Source organism: Entamoeba dispar, genomic scaffold (assembly GCF_000209125.1).
Source record: "Entamoeba dispar SAW760 scf_1105229461423 genomic scaffold, whole genome shotgun sequence".
NCBI lineage: Eukaryota > Evosea > Mastigamoebida > Endamoebidae > Entamoeba > Entamoeba dispar.
The window spans coordinates 39,456-54,678 of NW_001854685.1; the positions used below are offsets into that span (position 1 = coordinate 39,456).

The window sequence follows — 15,223 nt, forward strand, 5'->3', positions numbered from 1 at the left end:
CAGTAATCATTTCAGTAGCTACAGCATCAAAATCTTTTTTCTTGTGTTTTTCAATTGATTCATAAGTAAGAGTAATAAGTTCTTCATAATTCATTTTCTCATACAATCCATCACAAGTTAAAATAAGGAATGGATTATGTTTTCCAATTGGTGTCATTTGAAGAGCAGGAATTGGTGAAACAAAATCTTTCATTGATTTATTATATGGATATTTAAATTCTATATCTCCAAATGATCGTGAAATAGCAAGAATACCATTAATTCTTCCACAAATAACTTGTCCACCTGCTTCTTCAATTCGTTTTTTTTCTCCGTCATCAGTTGGATTATGTTTTGTTGATAATGGAACTGGTTTACATCCTTTTTCTTTTGGTTTAGTAATTCCAAGAACTGCTTCAGCATCTCCAAGATTAGCTGTATATAATCGTTTTCCAACTAAAAGAACAACACATGCAGTACATCCATTAGTCCAATGTTCAGCTTCTGAACGTTTAAGAACTTCTTGATCAGTTTTTAAAAATGCATTGTATAATGCTTTTTCATAGTTACCAGCTTTAAATTCTGTTTCATTGACAAGAATTTGTGCAAAAACTTCTTCAGCAACTTTAGCAGCTTCTTTACCTCCATGCCCATCAAATACAGCAAATAATGCCATTTGATCTCCTTTAATTTTAAACATTTTATTTAAATCAGGAATAATTAAATGAGCGTCTTCCATTTGTGGACGAGGGCCACACTCTTCATGAAATCCTATTTCCATTTTAGCTAATTTGCCTTTATCCATTATATCTGGTATGTTTTTTCTTAGTTCATTTTTTAATTGAAATTTCTTTCCTTCCTATTTAAATAAAGATAAAACAACAGTGTTTTTAATTCTCTTGGTTTTTATTAATTTTTTTCTTTTTCATTAAAAACTTCCTTGTAAATTCTCATTTCTCACCTTCTTTCTCTAAGAATTCCTCTCCTTTGTTTATTTTTCTTCTTTCAGTGGTTTTTCATCCTCTCCTTTTTTAGTTGTTTAAGGAATCTAAAAAATTGAAAGTTTTATCTACTCAAATGGATTAATCTCTTCCTTCTTTCTTATTTGTTTTGTTTCTTTATTGTTTTATTATTTTTATTACTCAATTTTTATTATAGGCGCTTTATTATTTCTTTTCTTAATACTAACTAGAACTATTCTGTGTTCAGAATAAAACGGTTCTTTAACTCTTTTTTCTCAAAGTCTTTACTTTGGCGTATTTTTCACTAAAGAAAAGAAAAAAATTTTACTCAGTGGAGTTTATTTGAAAAGCTACTTAATTTTGGCTTTAGACCCATTAAAAATTTTTTGAGACAAACCCCACTAGACTCTTAATGAACGTAATTATAAGATTCGGCAAGTTAAGTTCTTAATTACCTAATACATTAAGGAAATATATGAAAATGCAACAACTCGGAAAGAAACTTCAAAAACAGGAAAACCTACTTTTTTCTCTTTTCATATAACTAGTGAAGATAATGGTGGACAAAAAAAAATAGAGCACAATAGTGTAAATCACAGGGACTTTACCTTAAGAATCTACTTAGCTTAAGTATAGAAAAAATTAGAAAAGAAATAGTTACTATAAAAGAGAACTAGTATTCTGTCAAATCTCATTAGACTTAAGTTTCAAGTATGTCTCAACAATCTACTAACGCCCATATTTACATTTATATGCTTGAACAAGGATATCGAGACGCAGCTAAAGTATTTAAAAAAGAAGCGAGAGTTGATTATGATGCTGAGGCTAGTTGTATTGAGTGTATTTCTGCGTGTTCTTCACAGTCATTAGAAAAGAAAGAAGGGATTATAAGAAAATCTAGTTTAGTACCAGATAACAAAAAACCAGTAACTAAAACTGAGAAAGAAGAAAAAAAAAAAGATAAAAAGGTATCGAAAAAAGAAGATGAAAAGAAAGTATCAGAAAAATCAACACCAAAGAAAGATGAAAATAAACCAAAAAAACCAAAAAATGCTTATTTATTATTTTCATCTGAAAAGTATCCTCAATATAAGAAACAATTCCCTGATTTAAAAATATCAGAGATTGGTAAAAAAATAGGAGTCGAATGGAAAGAATTACCTGAAGAACAAAAGAAAAAATATATTGACCAATATTATGCATCTAAAGCAGAGTATAATGACAAGCTAAAAGAATATGATGCACAAACATTAAATACTGACGATAAAAAAGAAAAGAAAACAAAAAAAACAACAAAGAAAGAAGATGAAAAAGATACAGAAGAAAAAAAACCAAAAAAGGTTGAAATTAAAAAAGAGGATGAAAAGCCTAAAAAAGTTGAAAGTAAGAAAGAAGAAAAACCAAAGAAGGTTGAAGTTAAAAAAGAAGAAGACAAATCTAAGAAAGTTGAAGTTAAAAAAGAAGAAGAAAAAAAGGAAGAAAAAAAAGAGAAGAAACATTCAAAGAAAGAAGATAAGAAAAAAGAAAAAAAAGAAGAAACGAAAAAGAATGAAGGAAAGAAAGAAAGCGATAAAAAAGATGATACAAAAAAAGACAAGAAAGTGAAGAAATCGGAAAAGAAAGATGAGACCAAAAAAGAGGATGAAAAAAAACATGAAAAGACAGAAGAAAAGAAGCCTAAAAAACTTGAAAGTGAAAAAGAAGAAAGTAAAAAAGAAAAGAAACATTCAAAGAAAGATGATGAAAAATTAAAAAAAACAGATGACAAGAAAAAAGATGAAGAGAAATCAAAAAAAGTCGAAGACAAGAAAGCTAAAAAACAAAAAAAGGATGAGTCAAGTTCATCTGATGAAGATATGAACACGGTTCTTCTTAAAATTCAAAAAAAAATAAAATCGTAAATATAAAAAATACACACATACTTTCAAATGATTACTTTATTAATTTTACTTATATTTTAAATAGATAATAATTAATAATAAAAAAATGAAAGATTGGAATTAAGTGATAGTATAATTAGACAATAACCAAACAATTAATAGGATTTCTCTTTCTTGAACGAGTTATACAACGCATAGGGTTTGAACAAATAGCATCATATGATTGAGAAGGTGTAAGACCAAGAGTTCTACCAAAATGTTGTAATGAACGAAGAGATTTAAATGAGGTTAATGAAGTAGCACCACTTGAAAGAATTAAATTTCTAGCCTTAGTTAATGTGATAAAGTCATGAATATTTGAAAAAATTTGAGAACGTAAATTTCCATTTTTAATGGATGAGAGAGATGACACCTTTATTTCAAAAAAAATTCCCCTTGTAAGAGCAGTTTTTATAGCACTTATATTAGTATAAAAAGAATAGCGTAAAAAGTCTAATGTAATAATATCAGTTGTTGCCAATGAACATGTTTCATTAAATGCCCTTTCATTAGTTGGTTCTACTGATACTAAATCAAATGACTTACCAATAACAACCTATTTTTTATTAAATATATTCTTAATGAATCAAAAAAAATTAAAATAATAAACAAACTAAAGAGTGAAGTGTTTGTAAATTTGATACAATAAATGATGCTCTTGTAAGTTGTTTATGACTAGGTAATAGTGAATATTCTCCACTAGGTAAATTGGTTTGGTATTGATATTTAGGTGGTTTAATCACTTGGAAAAGCCTATTTTCCTTAATTTTAATAGCAAAAATTACATAGCGAAATTCGTCAAAGAGAGGAGATTGAGATATTTCATTATATCCATTCTCTGAGTATTCAACACAGCAATCAGCCATTTTTCGATTTTATTAGTTTTCGCCGTCAGTTGTGTGACTTAAAAAGTGGTCAGCATTTTATTTTTCTTGGTATCAAATTAATAGTTTTCCCTTGTATTTCTTCTTTTTTTTCCATTTTTGGTAATTGTTTTTTTTATTTCGCCATCAAAATATCTCTTTTGTTTCTTATTTATTGCCAATAACCGTTTAGAATCTACGAATGACTTTTGAGAATAGACTGACTGAATTATCTGGCTTTCATTAAGATTCTATTAAAACCTTTATTTTTATACATTCTCAATTTATTTTTTTTTTTTAGTTTAGTGTTATTTATTAATCTTCAAAGCTTCCTTTTTAAACAACTTCCTGAGACAAATACATTATACTAACTTTCTGATTCAAGATAGTTTATAACAAAAAACTAAATAATTCAATGTTCTAAATTATTTAAAAAGAATAAAAATAAGTTATGAAAAAGAAGTTTTATTTTATTTTAAACAAAACAACATGAAGTCAAGAGTATCAAAAACCGAAAAAAAACAGTGGAAAGATTTATGGCAAAGCCATAAAATCAATATGATATATTTCTTTAAAACAAAGTATTATAAAAATCATTTTTTTAATAAAACAAAAAAAATTATAAAACCAAGTTATTCTATAAAATAAAAATATTTTTAGTAAAACTTCAATTAGACACAAATATGTTTTATTCAATTCTATTCTTCATCCATCAAACAAACCATATTTTCTTGGACAAACTGAATAACAGGACCATTCATTAAAAGGTCATCTATTACTTGTTTTAAAACATTTATCACATCGTCATTATTTGCTAATGCTACGTAATGATAAGTTGACATAAGATGAATAGGTTTTAAGAGGACAATAATTTTCTTAATAGTTTCTATTCTATTTGCAATTATAGGTACATCATTATTAATTTTCGTAATAAATCTAATTAATGCATTTGATACTTCTTCTGGTGTTAACAAATCATGCTCAATAGAATAAAATACATCTCTTGCCAATGCTAAATATTCAGTACAATCATTTTGTATTGTTGAAGCTTCACAAGTAGAATAAAGTAAAGCATCTTGAATTGCAAAACATGTTTTTGTAAGAATGACCCAAAATTTTACATGGAATAGGCCATGAACATAACTAGATTTAAGTTATATAATTATAAAATAGAATGAACAAAAAAAATAAAGCAAACTTGAATACTAAACGATGAATAGTTTCCATTTGTTGATTATTTTCATAATACAAAGCCTTAAAAGCATTTACCTTTCTTCCAAGATTCTAGACAAATAAGTTTTTAATTTTTTTTAAAATACAGACTCTTTTTGGTTAATAGATTTATAATGTTACAAACAGAATAAAGGTCATCAGTAATTTTTTGTAAAGATGTTGTAATGCCTTCAAAACTATCGCATGAAGATTCTTCTACAAATTGAATAAATTCTTTCATATCATTTTTCATATCAGAAATTAATGGGATTGCGTCTTCATACTCTCCAAAGAATTCAACAGCTTTTAAGAAAGTAAGAGGTTGAGTTGGTAGATTAATAGTCATAAAATAATATTACTAGTTCTCTTTATGAAAAGAAAAAACTGAAATGAAAAGATCAATTAATGAAAAAAGAGAATTTTAAAAGATTTACCAAACATTTAAATAAAAACAATAACTCGTTTATGTGATTGTTTGTTTAATGATACCCATTCTTCATTTGTTATGATTATTCTTCAATTCGATAATGAATTGGTAGAATTTGGTTTTATTTTAAATTGATCACCAATGCATTGAATGTATACATAACAAGATGTAACAACTCGAATTGTTTCAGGAAATCCTTTTTTTACTCTAGCATCTTCGAGTTTTTTTAAGCATTTATTAAAACTACCAACATTATATCTTAAATGATTTTTACGTTCTTTTTCTCCTTTAATTCCATCATAAATATTAATTCCTTTTAATCGAGTATATTCTTTAAAAACATCTACTGCAAGAATACTTGGAAATCCTTTGATTCTTGCAACATTTTTTCCTTGTTCCATTATTTTTTTCATGACATCAATAACTAAATTGTAATTTACATCAAAAACACATTTTTGGGGATTTTTGAATAAAACACTTGTAGATAATTCTTCAGTCTCTTCTAAATCTACCTTTTTTTCTTCGCTATGCTCTCTCATTGTTTTTAGTGTTATGTCTTCAATAGTATCTGTTTCATCATCTTCAATAACTGTTTTCTTTTTAATTTCTTTTTTTCTTTCTTTTGTTGGTTGGCGTGGCTTTTTTCGTTCTTCTTTTTCTAATGAGATTCTTTTTATTTCAGATAATTGTATTGTGTTTAAGTCCTCTCCTCCAACAAGAGCAAGTCCTATTATTTCATCATTTATTTCATTATATTGTTTTTTCAGTGTCATTAGATCCCTATTCATGTACTCCAACTTAGTCTCTAACAATACTTTCTCTTGTTTAGTCTTTTCATTTTCACTTTTAATTCTTTCAAACTGAACTTTTTGTGTTGCTAACTCTAATTCTTTCTTTTCATTATTTTCTTGCAATTGAAGAATCTCTTGTTTTAATGTTTTTATTTCTTCTTCTGCTTTTAAGCATTTTATTTTCATCTCTTCTTCATTTTTTTCTTTATCTCTCATCTGTTCTTCACTGCTTTTTAATTTATAGTATTCATCTAAAGACAAAGTAATATTCTTATCTACGCTCATTGACTCTTTTTGAAGATGGTTCTTTTTTATTTGATCCTTTGATTCTTCTCTTTTTCTTCATCTTTTTCTTTCTTTTTTTTCTCTTTCTACCACTTATTTTCCCTAAGTTTTTAAAGAATAGATTTCATTTTAGGGTTCTTTTCGTAACCCTTACTATTTTTATATTTACTAATAAAAATTTTTAAAAGAAATGTTAAAAATTATGAAACATCTTTCTTTCCTTTCTTTCTTCATTCGGACATCACTACTCGCTTAAATTCTTCAAATGATATTTTCCCATCTTTGTCTGTATCAACTTCTTTAATCATAGCATTGATTTCCTCGTTTGTAAGTTTTTCTCCTAGTGTTGTCATAACTCTTTTTAAAGAGACAGTTGTAATATAGTCAGTACCTTCAAAAGCAAAAATATCAAATACTTGGCGAAGTTCTTCTTCAGTCATTTACTTTATTTTTTTTTTCATAGTTCTGTTTTTTGTCTCAAGAAAAAACTTTTAATTGTGCTATTTACCTTTTCAAATAAGTTCAATAATTATATTTAGGAAGAATAAAATGGTGTCTCTTAGTTTTTTTATTTGTTTATCATTTATCATATCACCATTATTCACTCGTTCAAAAAGACATGAAAAATAAGAAAATCTAAACTGAATCTTAAAATTTTATTTAGTCCTAATGAAAGTAGAAAGTCTCCAAAAATTCAGAGAATATGCAGAGGCATTATTCAAGGCTAACCAAAACGTTTGTTAACCAAAAGATAAAGTTTATTAATAATAAATTTGTTTTGTTATTTAAATTAAATTTAAGAAAGAGTTGAACTGATTAGATAGACAAGATATTTTATGAAATATCGAGACGATGATTTGATTATTACTTTAAAAGTTACTGATAATGTTAAAACATATACCTACGATATTAAGGATAGAAAAGAAATGAATGCTGTTACTGAGTTAAATATGAAAATGATGTCATACATGTCAGGAAGAACAAAATTGGAATAATCAATTCACTCTTTTTAATGATTATTTTTCCATTATTATTTTAATGGAACAAATGAAATAATAAAAACTCAATTTAGAAACCATGGATTTTAATATTTTCTGGAAGAAGAATACCTTCAGCAAGGAAGAAATTTGAGGCAGCTTTACGTTGATCACCTGATAATTTAAATTCAACTTCACCATCTTTTGATTTTTGTAATGAACCATTACAATTAAATGTCTATAAATATTATTTGCATTGAACCTATAAGTATCTTCAAAAAAAAAATAACAAACACGTTTAAAGTGCTTAAGAATTAAATCAGCATCATACCTTTCTGGAATACCTGTAATTGTCGTTACACATTTTCTTCCATTACGTTGTTGTATTCTAAAATGAACAATAAATGATCCTTTTCCTGAAATGGTTGATTCCTCAACTAATTGGTCATTATTTGTAATAAGTTCAGCTGATTCTGCCATGATGGTGATTTTTGATTCTTTCAGTTCTTTTTATGTTTTTTTCTTTCTTAAAACTATAATTTTACTATTAGTTTATTATTATTTTACTATTAAAACCCTATTCTTTTTTTTATCATACATCCAACTTTGACGTTTCATTAAAATCAAAAAATGTGTTATAAAACATACAAAAAGATACTTAATAAGAATAGAATGGAAATCAGGGTTTAAAGACAAAAAGTAATTGAAACAAAAGGACTAAATAATCTTATTGAAGTTTAATGGAAAGAGAAGAAAATTACGAAAAACCACATAAGAAACAAGTCCGTTCTGTTGATGATGTAAAAATATATTCAGTTAATCATCCAATTGAACAAAAAGCAGTTAAAGAAAAACATTTTGTTGAAGTTGATGATACAAAAAGTAAAAATGACATGAGAAAAGAATACAAATCTCAAAAACATCAAAAGCCAAAAGGAAAAACACCTCAAAGAGGAGGTAAACGAATAGAACGATTTGAAGAAGATTAAAATAATATTTTCATGTCTTATTTTTTTTCATACATTGAAAGAAAATTTCATTAATTTTTGGTTTTTTTATTATTAAAAACATATCTCTTTACTAAAATTCAATTCAAATAAAACGAGAATATCATTTTATATATCAATCTCAAATGGACTGAATTCAATCTTATGAAGAACAACTACAGGAAATTTCCATTCAGGATTATTGTTTGATATGGTCTGATGTTTTTCATAATCAATAACTTCTTCTTCATTCTCTTGTGTGTTATTATCTTCATCAATAACAGAATATCGTGTAAAATGAGGAACAACAAATGTAACAGTTTTAGTATTTTCTTCATAACTTTTAATATCTACTTTCTTACTTAAACGAGGAAGAAGTTTTCTAAATTCTTCTAATGTATCAACAACATTCTCTAAAACAATAGTAGCTTCTTTATTTAATTTCTCTCCAAATCGAGGTTTTTGAATTCCATCTGGATAAACATCACAATATCCTCGTTCTATAATAATAGATATATCTAAATTAACATTTGTTAAATCAACGTTTGACCACATAACCTTACCATAACCTGGTCGTGAAACTTCAAATGAAGAAACATTTTTAAGTTGTTCGATTGACATAGCTTTTAATGTTTGCATTGAAGGATTACATACATATCCTTGTTTTAATCCTATTGGTTTAATGTCATATGAAATATTTGGTTGTAATGCTTCAATTTCTCTTTCAGCATCAAATAATATTTTGTCAATAACTTTTGGATCAATTATACAACATGAAGTATTAAACATCATTTCTTCTGGTCTTACAAAGTCAGGTTGATTCATTGATGTTTGGTCATGGTATACCCATGACTTTTCTTTACTTTGTTTATCTTTTGAAGCATTAGTTCCAATTGGTAAAGATGAAATAGAAAGAGGGTTTAACAGTATTGGGTTATTATTTCCTGTTGTTGAATTTCCAAGTCCAGTATTAAATGTATTTGAAAAAAGGCTATTAGTAGTTCCAAGTCCTGTAGTTGTGTTTGTTCCAAACCCAGTATTAAGTGAATTTGAGAAAAGACTATTAGTATTACCAAGTCCTGTCGTTGTACCTAATCCACTACTTATTGAAGTAGAAAAAAGATTAGTAGAATTCCCAAGACCTCCATTTGAAGTTAACGAAGGAAAAGCATTAGTTGAAAGACTGGGTATACTACTATTTGTTCCAGATGTTAAAGAGGTATTTTGATTTAAATTTTGCATGAAATGAATCTCAAGATTTTATTTTACAATTTTTGTTTTTTATCTTTATAAAAATGAAATATATAACAAAAAATAAAGAATTGTATTATTTTATATCAAAAAAGATCCTTTCTTTTAAGTAGTACTTTATAAATTTAATAGATAGAAATAACGAATGAAAGAAATGATAGTTCTACTATTTACACTATTAATCAAATCATTTTAGTGCCACAGATATACAAATTTTGAAGGGTGAATAAATTTTAATATCAAAACACAAAAAAAAACATAATAATTATATTGAATAAAACAAAAGAGGAAATTATAAACACTTTTTTAGTTTGTTGAATTCAGAATAATCAAATAGAGTACTTTTATGATAAAATAAACAAAACAACACTATGTGTTTTAATTGAATTTTTAAATTATAAATCTTTTTTGTTATTTATTAAAAAAATAACAATAAATATATTCACCAATTAATAGTCTAAAAAACAAAATGATTTAAGCAATGGTATCATATTCACTAGACTTGCTGGTCATTTTCTTATAAATGAATAAACCAGTAATTGCAATAATCAAAATTACTATAACAACAGCAATACCAATAGCACAACCAATGGCAACCCAGAATTCTACAGAATATTTACTATTCTCTGATCCATTACTTGAATCATTGCTGTAATTACTTGATTGTTCAGAGAAAGCAGAAATAATGAATAAAGCAAGAAGAATAACTACTTTCATTTGTTGTATTAAACTGAAAACCCTTTTACTAGATTAGATTAAATAGCACATATTCTTTCTACTCAAACTATTCAGAGTTTTGCTATATAATAGTTCAATTTAAAGAATAGATTACCATTTTTTGAAGATAATGTTAGATTGTTATTATTTTTCCCTTAATTTATAACCATTTTTAATATTTCGAATTAATTATATTGTTCAAGTTATTACCAATAATTGTTATTTGCCTAAAAAACTATTTCTATTTCATTTAATTTTTTATAGAATAAAGATAATACAAATTTTTTATTGACCCTATTTGTAATTCAAACAAAAAAAATTAAAGCAGAACTTTCATTTCTCATTTCTTTGTTGCATACATTAACATTAAATAATTTATAAATAATCTATATATATATATTAATTTTCATTTTTACTTTTTCTGTATTTAAGAAAATTCTTTTTTAAGGGTTTCAAAATTTCTCTTATATAATTTAGATCAAAAAGTACACTACATCCTATTTTGTTTTATTTAATCCATTTAATGAGCCAAAGATCCTTAATTGATACAAATTCAATATTCATCTCAATAACAAAAATTTCTTCTCATAATTATCATTAAAATACTAAAAAATTAAAACAGATATTATTTTTTATAAGGAAATATGGGTATATATTTGAAATAAAGATAAAATATATAATGGTAAGAAATATCTTTAAAATGAAAGCAGTTAATTAAATAAATTTATAAATATATTACAAGTAAGTATCTACTTTAGTGAGTTTAAAATAATTGATTTTAATATTTGTATGGCGATATCACTAATGATAAAATATAGATATAATATATAATAATATTTTATTTGTTAATATAATTATTTCTCAGAAAATAGATATAAAGATATAGGTATTGAACAAAGAATAAAATAATAATCATAAAAGAAGTAAAATAAAGAAACTTAAAAGATAATAATTTTTTATTTGATTAGAATATTATTTTAAAAATAAATTTAATAATTTAAATAATATTAAAGTATTATTAATTATATCACCAATTTAAATCAATGACTACAATTGTAGAGAACGAATTTTTTGTTTACTAAAATCGATACGTAAAGTCATTATAAGTTTTATTTCTAAAGAAGAGAGTTTCCATCCTTTAACAGAACAGTATTTAGTAATATCTTCAATTTGATCAAGACATAATACTGTGGATGTTTGTTTTAATTTTTCAAAACACTGAAGTGGAACACCATAACTTTTAAAGAGACTTTGAATTTGTTGTAACTAAAAGAATGAATATTAAGAATTATTATAAAACGTCAAAAATAAAACAAACATCTTTCATAAATTCACAAGCCCCAAATTGGGTAAATGTTTTTTTTCTTACAAGAAATTCTAATTGTTTAACTATATAATCCGTACATCCACTAACGATATTTTTTTGTGTTTGTTTTTCAATTCCATCCTAAAATAATATAAATAATTGTTCTATCTCCTTTCAAATAAAGTAAAATAGAAACAAACAATTTTTGTGTCTACAATTTCTTTAATTTTTTGAATAAATAGTTCCATTGAATAAATATTTTTTGTAAGGTCATCAGTAGGTTCAACTTTATAATTAATTTCTTCAATACTTTTAAGAGGCTGTTTAAATAAGTCGTTAAATGTTAAAATATATTTTTTTATTGTTTCATGGAGTAGTGATGAAGACTGTTCAAGATTTTTATGATATCCAAGAAGTTCATTAGATAATTTTAAATGATACCTTTCATTAATTAATTGAATTGATTGAGCAGTTGTAGTTATAATAAGATTTAAGTTATTATTAAATTGAACTAATGAATTTATTTGTTGAATTGATTCTAAATTAATTTTTTTAAGAGTCTAAAATGAAATGAATATGATTTATAATAAAGAATTTAAAGAATAACAAACAATATAAAATGAAGATATATAAATTTCACAACTATGAATAAAGGTTTGAATAATCATTGAATTGTTTGAAAGAAGTCCATTATTTAAAATACTTGAAACAGAGAAGAAGAATTCATCTATTTGTTGAATATAATTAAATTCATTTAAATGTTGTGATATAGATGTAATAATAAACTCAAGATGTTCTTCTTCAACTTTCATATATTTTGATATTAATTTTGATTTTGTATCTCCATATTCTTTAAATAATTGTGATGTTTTAACTATTTCAAAATGTTCTGAATTCTCAAATTCACTTAGTGAATGAATTCCTTTAACCACAGAATTAATATTCCATTTATCTGTTAATGATAATTTAAGTGATTCTTTTAAAATATCATTAACATTTTTAATAAAATCATCTATAATACCACTTAAACATTTTGTTGATACAATAAGAGGTTGTTGTGGTAATGATGGTTTTATTATTGTTTTAAATGAATCTTCTAAAGTTATAATGATATTACTTTGAATTATATTTTTTAAAGATATAAATAATTGAATAATTTTTTCAATAGCCTCTTCTCCTTTTTCATAACGTTGTTTTTGACATTCAGCATTAAACAATATGTTATAATACGTTTCGATTATTTGACAAATTGTTAACCCTTTAACAAAAGCCACAGTAACAACAAGTATATTAAATAATTCAAAATTAATTTCTTTAAATGTTCTTCTTGATGCAAAGAGATCTAAAGAAGTGTTTGCTGTAATTTCTAATGTATCTCGTTGTTGTTGGTCTATTCTTTGAAATAATGATAATTGAGGAGATTTTAGTAATGAAAGCATTGAGTTTACTGTAGTCGTTTAAGGGTGTCAAGTATTTGGTTTAATTGATTGTCTGTAAGATGTATAGATTGTTCAGATTTTCCAAAATACTTTGGTTGTTACCCATAAGAAGTAGTTGTTAATTAAAACAGATCATATCATTAAATAAAATCAATTTTGATACAAAAAGAAGAAAAAAAAAAAAAGAAGAAAAAGAGAAAGTTCATGAAACTTATTTAAAATAACATCAATGATATGATGACAATCAACAAACAATTCAATTTAAGGGTCGTGTTTGATTGGTTGGAACGTATGAATATCAATAAGATTACAAACGTACCTTTGGCAAGAAATGGAATTTGATTTACCATTTAGATCAAAGATAATATCTGAATTTTCTGTTTCTTTTAAAGTAGCCTCAAAATAACTACTTCCAATTCGAATAATAGGTTTCTCATAATTACAGTCCATTACTTCAAATCCATTACTAACATCATATCCTTCAGGTAATTCAAGAATAATATTTTCATTTCCTCCATCCATTTTTTTTCTTTTTTAAAAGGAAATTTTGAAAAAATTATAGTTCTTCGTTTCTCTGTTCTCCTTTTTTTATTTTTCTTTTTTAATTTTTATTTTTTCTCTTATTTTCATTTTATTGTTGTTTTTATTTAGTTTTTAAATCATTCCATTTTTCTATTTCTTTTTTTTTTTATCTTTTCTCTTTTCTTAACAACTTTTCATTTTAGTATTATTTTGTTTTTAGTAATTCTTTATATTCTTTCTTGAAAAGAGAAAAATAAAAATAGGACTAAAAAAGGATATTATTCAAAATATCTTATATTATTATCTCTAATTTTCTTTTTTAATCAATTAACTTTATTATTTTAAATTGTTTTTTATTTAAACATACATCAACTTATTGCAGTATTAAGAAGAACAACTCTTAGAAGCAATAACACATTCTATTAGAATAGGTTAATAGTCAAAATAAGCATTATTTTATCTCTACCTAAATAAAATAAAGATTTATTTAATAAATTAAGTTTTATTTAATTTTTACTCTTATTTTTTCTTGTTTATAACAAAAAAAGGTATTGAAAATATAACATCATAAGAATTAAAAAGTATTAAATAATAGAAGAACAAATCAATAATAAATATAATGCAAATCATGAAACTAAGTTTATAGTAATAGTCGACGTTCATTAGTTCTACAAAGAATATATGTTTATCAATATTTACCATTAGAAAAAGTATTATAATAATAACTTCATAATGATGTCTATTTCATTTAAAACATGATAAACAATTTAATATTAATTCAAATAAATTCAGAAAGTTAATAATTAAATATACTCGTAATTAAATTCTCTTTACATAAGAAGTAATTATTTTAGTTTTTTTAATACAACTTTTCCCTCCTTTGAAAAAAAATTATTTCAAAATTTTAGTAATATTTAAGTAAAGAAGTTTTATAAAAAATAAAAATAAAATTGTCCAAAATATTCAAGTTATTAACTTCAATATTAATTTTTTAAAATCTTTATCTAAAATAAACCAAATTAAATATTCGATTGCACAATCAATAATTCATGATTAAAAATATTTATTTTGTAAGTTATAGAAATGATTTTTTAAATCACCTACTTTTTCTTTAACCCATTCTTTTGTTGTCTTTGTAAATTTATTTGTTTTAGTAACTCCAAATTCTACCATTTTATGTAGTGTGTCTGATAATGAAGTGACAGTGTTTTGAATATTTTCTTTTAGACTTGTTTTGTCCATCCAATTCCTAAATAAATTTACTCTCGTTCTAATGTTTTCAAGTGATTTTTTTAGTTGGGTTTTCATTGACTTCATTTTATCTTTATCAGCTTCTTTTGACATTTTTATTCCTGTTTGACATGCATTGTAAAAATCAGTTAATAACCCTTTAAACTCTATAGATGTCTCAAAAACTCTTTTTATTTGTCTTGTTATCCAGTTGTTATTTATAAATTGAACAAATTTTTCAAAAACTTCTTTTGGGCTATCTCCATCACTCATAATATATACATAGTTATCTCCTAATATACCTTTTAATAATCAATAATGTCTTCCCAGTACTCATCTGATTCCTTTTCAAGATCT

General features: G+C 24.6%; 10 protein-coding genes across 10 annotated transcripts in view, besides 30 other annotated features; 2 read left to right on the plus strand and 8 right to left on the minus strand.

Moving 5' to 3' along the window:
* Window positions 1-784, minus strand: part of EDI_110630 (protein phosphatase 2C, putative) — a gene marked incomplete at both ends in the record, with an annotated part of 897 nt that extends 113 nt beyond the window's left edge. The window contains one exon of the mRNA XM_001733375.1: window positions 1-784. This exon is cut by the window's left edge and continues 113 nt beyond it. Within this exon, the coding sequence (XP_001733427.1) occupies window positions 1-784 (784 nt within the window).
* An 870-nt stretch (window positions 785-1,654) lies between these two features.
* On the plus strand, window positions 1,655-2,842 carry EDI_110640 (uncharacterized protein; the record flags this gene model as incomplete). The annotated part of the gene is made up of 1 exon (XM_001738514.1): window positions 1,655-2,842. One exon carries the CDS (start codon window positions 1,655-1,657, stop codon window positions 2,840-2,842), a length of 1,188 nt encoding a protein of 395 aa, XP_001738566.1.
* Window positions 1,881-1,992: a microsatellite.
* Window positions 2,207-2,280: a microsatellite.
* Window positions 2,406-2,508: a microsatellite.
* Window positions 2,527-2,716: a microsatellite.
* Window positions 2,586-2,769: a microsatellite.
* A 35-nt stretch (window positions 2,843-2,877) lies between the features above and the next one.
* Window positions 2,878-2,929: a sequence feature (AT_rich).
* A 28-nt stretch (window positions 2,930-2,957) lies between these two features.
* Window positions 2,958-3,726, minus strand: EDI_110650 (uncharacterized protein; the record flags this gene model as incomplete). Its single annotated transcript, XM_001738515.1, has 2 exons — window positions 2,958-3,416; window positions 3,475-3,726. 2 exons carry the CDS (start codon window positions 3,724-3,726, stop codon window positions 2,958-2,960), a joined length of 711 nt encoding a protein of 236 aa, XP_001738567.1.
* Window positions 3,418-3,469: a sequence feature (AT_rich).
* Window positions 3,727-4,144: 418 nt separating the features above from the next.
* Window positions 4,145-4,203: a sequence feature (AT_rich).
* Window positions 4,204-4,305: 102 nt separating this feature from the next.
* Window positions 4,306-4,382: a sequence feature (AT_rich).
* A 39-nt stretch (window positions 4,383-4,421) lies between these two features.
* Window positions 4,422-5,281, minus strand: EDI_110660 (uncharacterized protein; the record flags this gene model as incomplete). Its single annotated transcript, XM_001738516.1, has 3 exons — window positions 4,422-4,866; window positions 4,922-5,007; window positions 5,081-5,281. The coding sequence occupies 3 exons, from the start codon at window positions 5,279-5,281 to the stop codon at window positions 4,422-4,424; spliced, it is 732 nt and encodes a 243-aa protein (XP_001738568.1).
* Window positions 5,021-5,041: a sequence feature (AT_rich).
* Window positions 5,282-5,451: 170 nt separating the features above from the next.
* EDI_110670 (calmodulin, putative) lies at window positions 5,452-6,878 on the minus strand (the record flags this gene model as incomplete). The annotated part of the gene is made up of 2 exons (XM_001738517.1): window positions 5,452-6,423; window positions 6,687-6,878. The coding sequence occupies 2 exons, from the start codon at window positions 6,876-6,878 to the stop codon at window positions 5,452-5,454; spliced, it is 1,164 nt and encodes a 387-aa protein (XP_001738569.1).
* Window positions 6,287-6,366: a microsatellite.
* Window positions 6,458-6,526: a microsatellite.
* Window positions 6,481-6,542: a microsatellite.
* Window positions 6,593-6,642: a sequence feature (AT_rich).
* Window positions 6,879-7,107: 229 nt separating the features above from the next.
* EDI_110680 (uncharacterized protein) lies at window positions 7,108-7,433 on the plus strand (the record flags this gene model as incomplete). The annotated part of the gene is made up of 2 exons (XM_001738518.1): window positions 7,108-7,173; window positions 7,263-7,433. The coding sequence occupies 2 exons, from the start codon at window positions 7,108-7,110 to the stop codon at window positions 7,431-7,433; spliced, it is 237 nt and encodes a 78-aa protein (XP_001738570.1).
* Window positions 7,196-7,238: a sequence feature (AT_rich).
* A 73-nt stretch (window positions 7,434-7,506) lies between the features above and the next one.
* EDI_110690 (protein translation factor SUI1, putative) lies at window positions 7,507-7,895 on the minus strand (the record flags this gene model as incomplete). Its single annotated transcript, XM_001738519.1, has 2 exons — window positions 7,507-7,653; window positions 7,710-7,895. The coding sequence occupies 2 exons, from the start codon at window positions 7,893-7,895 to the stop codon at window positions 7,507-7,509; spliced, it is 333 nt and encodes a 110-aa protein (XP_001738571.1).
* A 635-nt stretch (window positions 7,896-8,530) lies between these two features.
* Window positions 8,531-9,643, minus strand: EDI_110700 (uncharacterized protein; the record flags this gene model as incomplete). The annotated part of the gene is made up of 1 exon (XM_001738520.1): window positions 8,531-9,643. One exon carries the CDS (start codon window positions 9,641-9,643, stop codon window positions 8,531-8,533), a length of 1,113 nt encoding a protein of 370 aa, XP_001738572.1.
* A 15-nt stretch (window positions 9,644-9,658) lies between these two features.
* Window positions 9,659-9,739: a sequence feature (AT_rich).
* Window positions 9,740-10,028: 289 nt separating this feature from the next.
* Window positions 10,029-10,095: a sequence feature (AT_rich).
* Window positions 10,096-10,617: 522 nt separating this feature from the next.
* Window positions 10,618-10,659: a sequence feature (AT_rich).
* A 75-nt stretch (window positions 10,660-10,734) lies between these two features.
* Window positions 10,735-10,784: a sequence feature (AT_rich).
* Window positions 10,785-10,956: 172 nt separating this feature from the next.
* Window positions 10,957-11,007: a sequence feature (AT_rich).
* Window positions 11,008-11,079: 72 nt separating this feature from the next.
* Window positions 11,080-11,107: a sequence feature (AT_rich).
* Window positions 11,108-11,176: 69 nt separating this feature from the next.
* Window positions 11,177-11,397: a sequence feature (AT_rich).
* A 19-nt stretch (window positions 11,398-11,416) lies between these two features.
* EDI_110710 (uncharacterized protein) lies at window positions 11,417-13,114 on the minus strand (the record flags this gene model as incomplete). Its single annotated transcript, XM_001738521.1, has 4 exons — window positions 11,417-11,635; window positions 11,688-11,816; window positions 11,876-12,235; window positions 12,287-13,114. The coding sequence occupies 4 exons, from the start codon at window positions 13,112-13,114 to the stop codon at window positions 11,417-11,419; spliced, it is 1,536 nt and encodes a 511-aa protein (XP_001738573.1).
* Window positions 12,797-12,837: a sequence feature (AT_rich).
* A 163-nt stretch (window positions 13,115-13,277) lies between the features above and the next one.
* Window positions 13,278-13,314: a microsatellite.
* A 385-nt stretch (window positions 13,315-13,699) lies between these two features.
* Window positions 13,700-13,763: a microsatellite.
* An 18-nt stretch (window positions 13,764-13,781) lies between these two features.
* Window positions 13,782-13,877: a microsatellite.
* A 34-nt stretch (window positions 13,878-13,911) lies between these two features.
* Window positions 13,912-13,998: a sequence feature (AT_rich).
* A 105-nt stretch (window positions 13,999-14,103) lies between these two features.
* Window positions 14,104-14,152: a sequence feature (AT_rich).
* A 367-nt stretch (window positions 14,153-14,519) lies between these two features.
* Window positions 14,520-14,588: a sequence feature (AT_rich).
* A 27-nt stretch (window positions 14,589-14,615) lies between these two features.
* Window positions 14,616-14,650: a sequence feature (AT_rich).
* Window positions 14,651-14,689: 39 nt separating this feature from the next.
* EDI_110720 (uncharacterized protein) lies at window positions 14,690-15,139 on the minus strand (the record flags this gene model as incomplete). Its single annotated transcript, XM_001738522.1, has 1 exon — window positions 14,690-15,139. The coding sequence occupies one exon, from the start codon at window positions 15,137-15,139 to the stop codon at window positions 14,690-14,692; it is 450 nt and encodes a 149-aa protein (XP_001738574.1).
* Window positions 15,140-15,223: the final 84 nt, after the last annotated feature.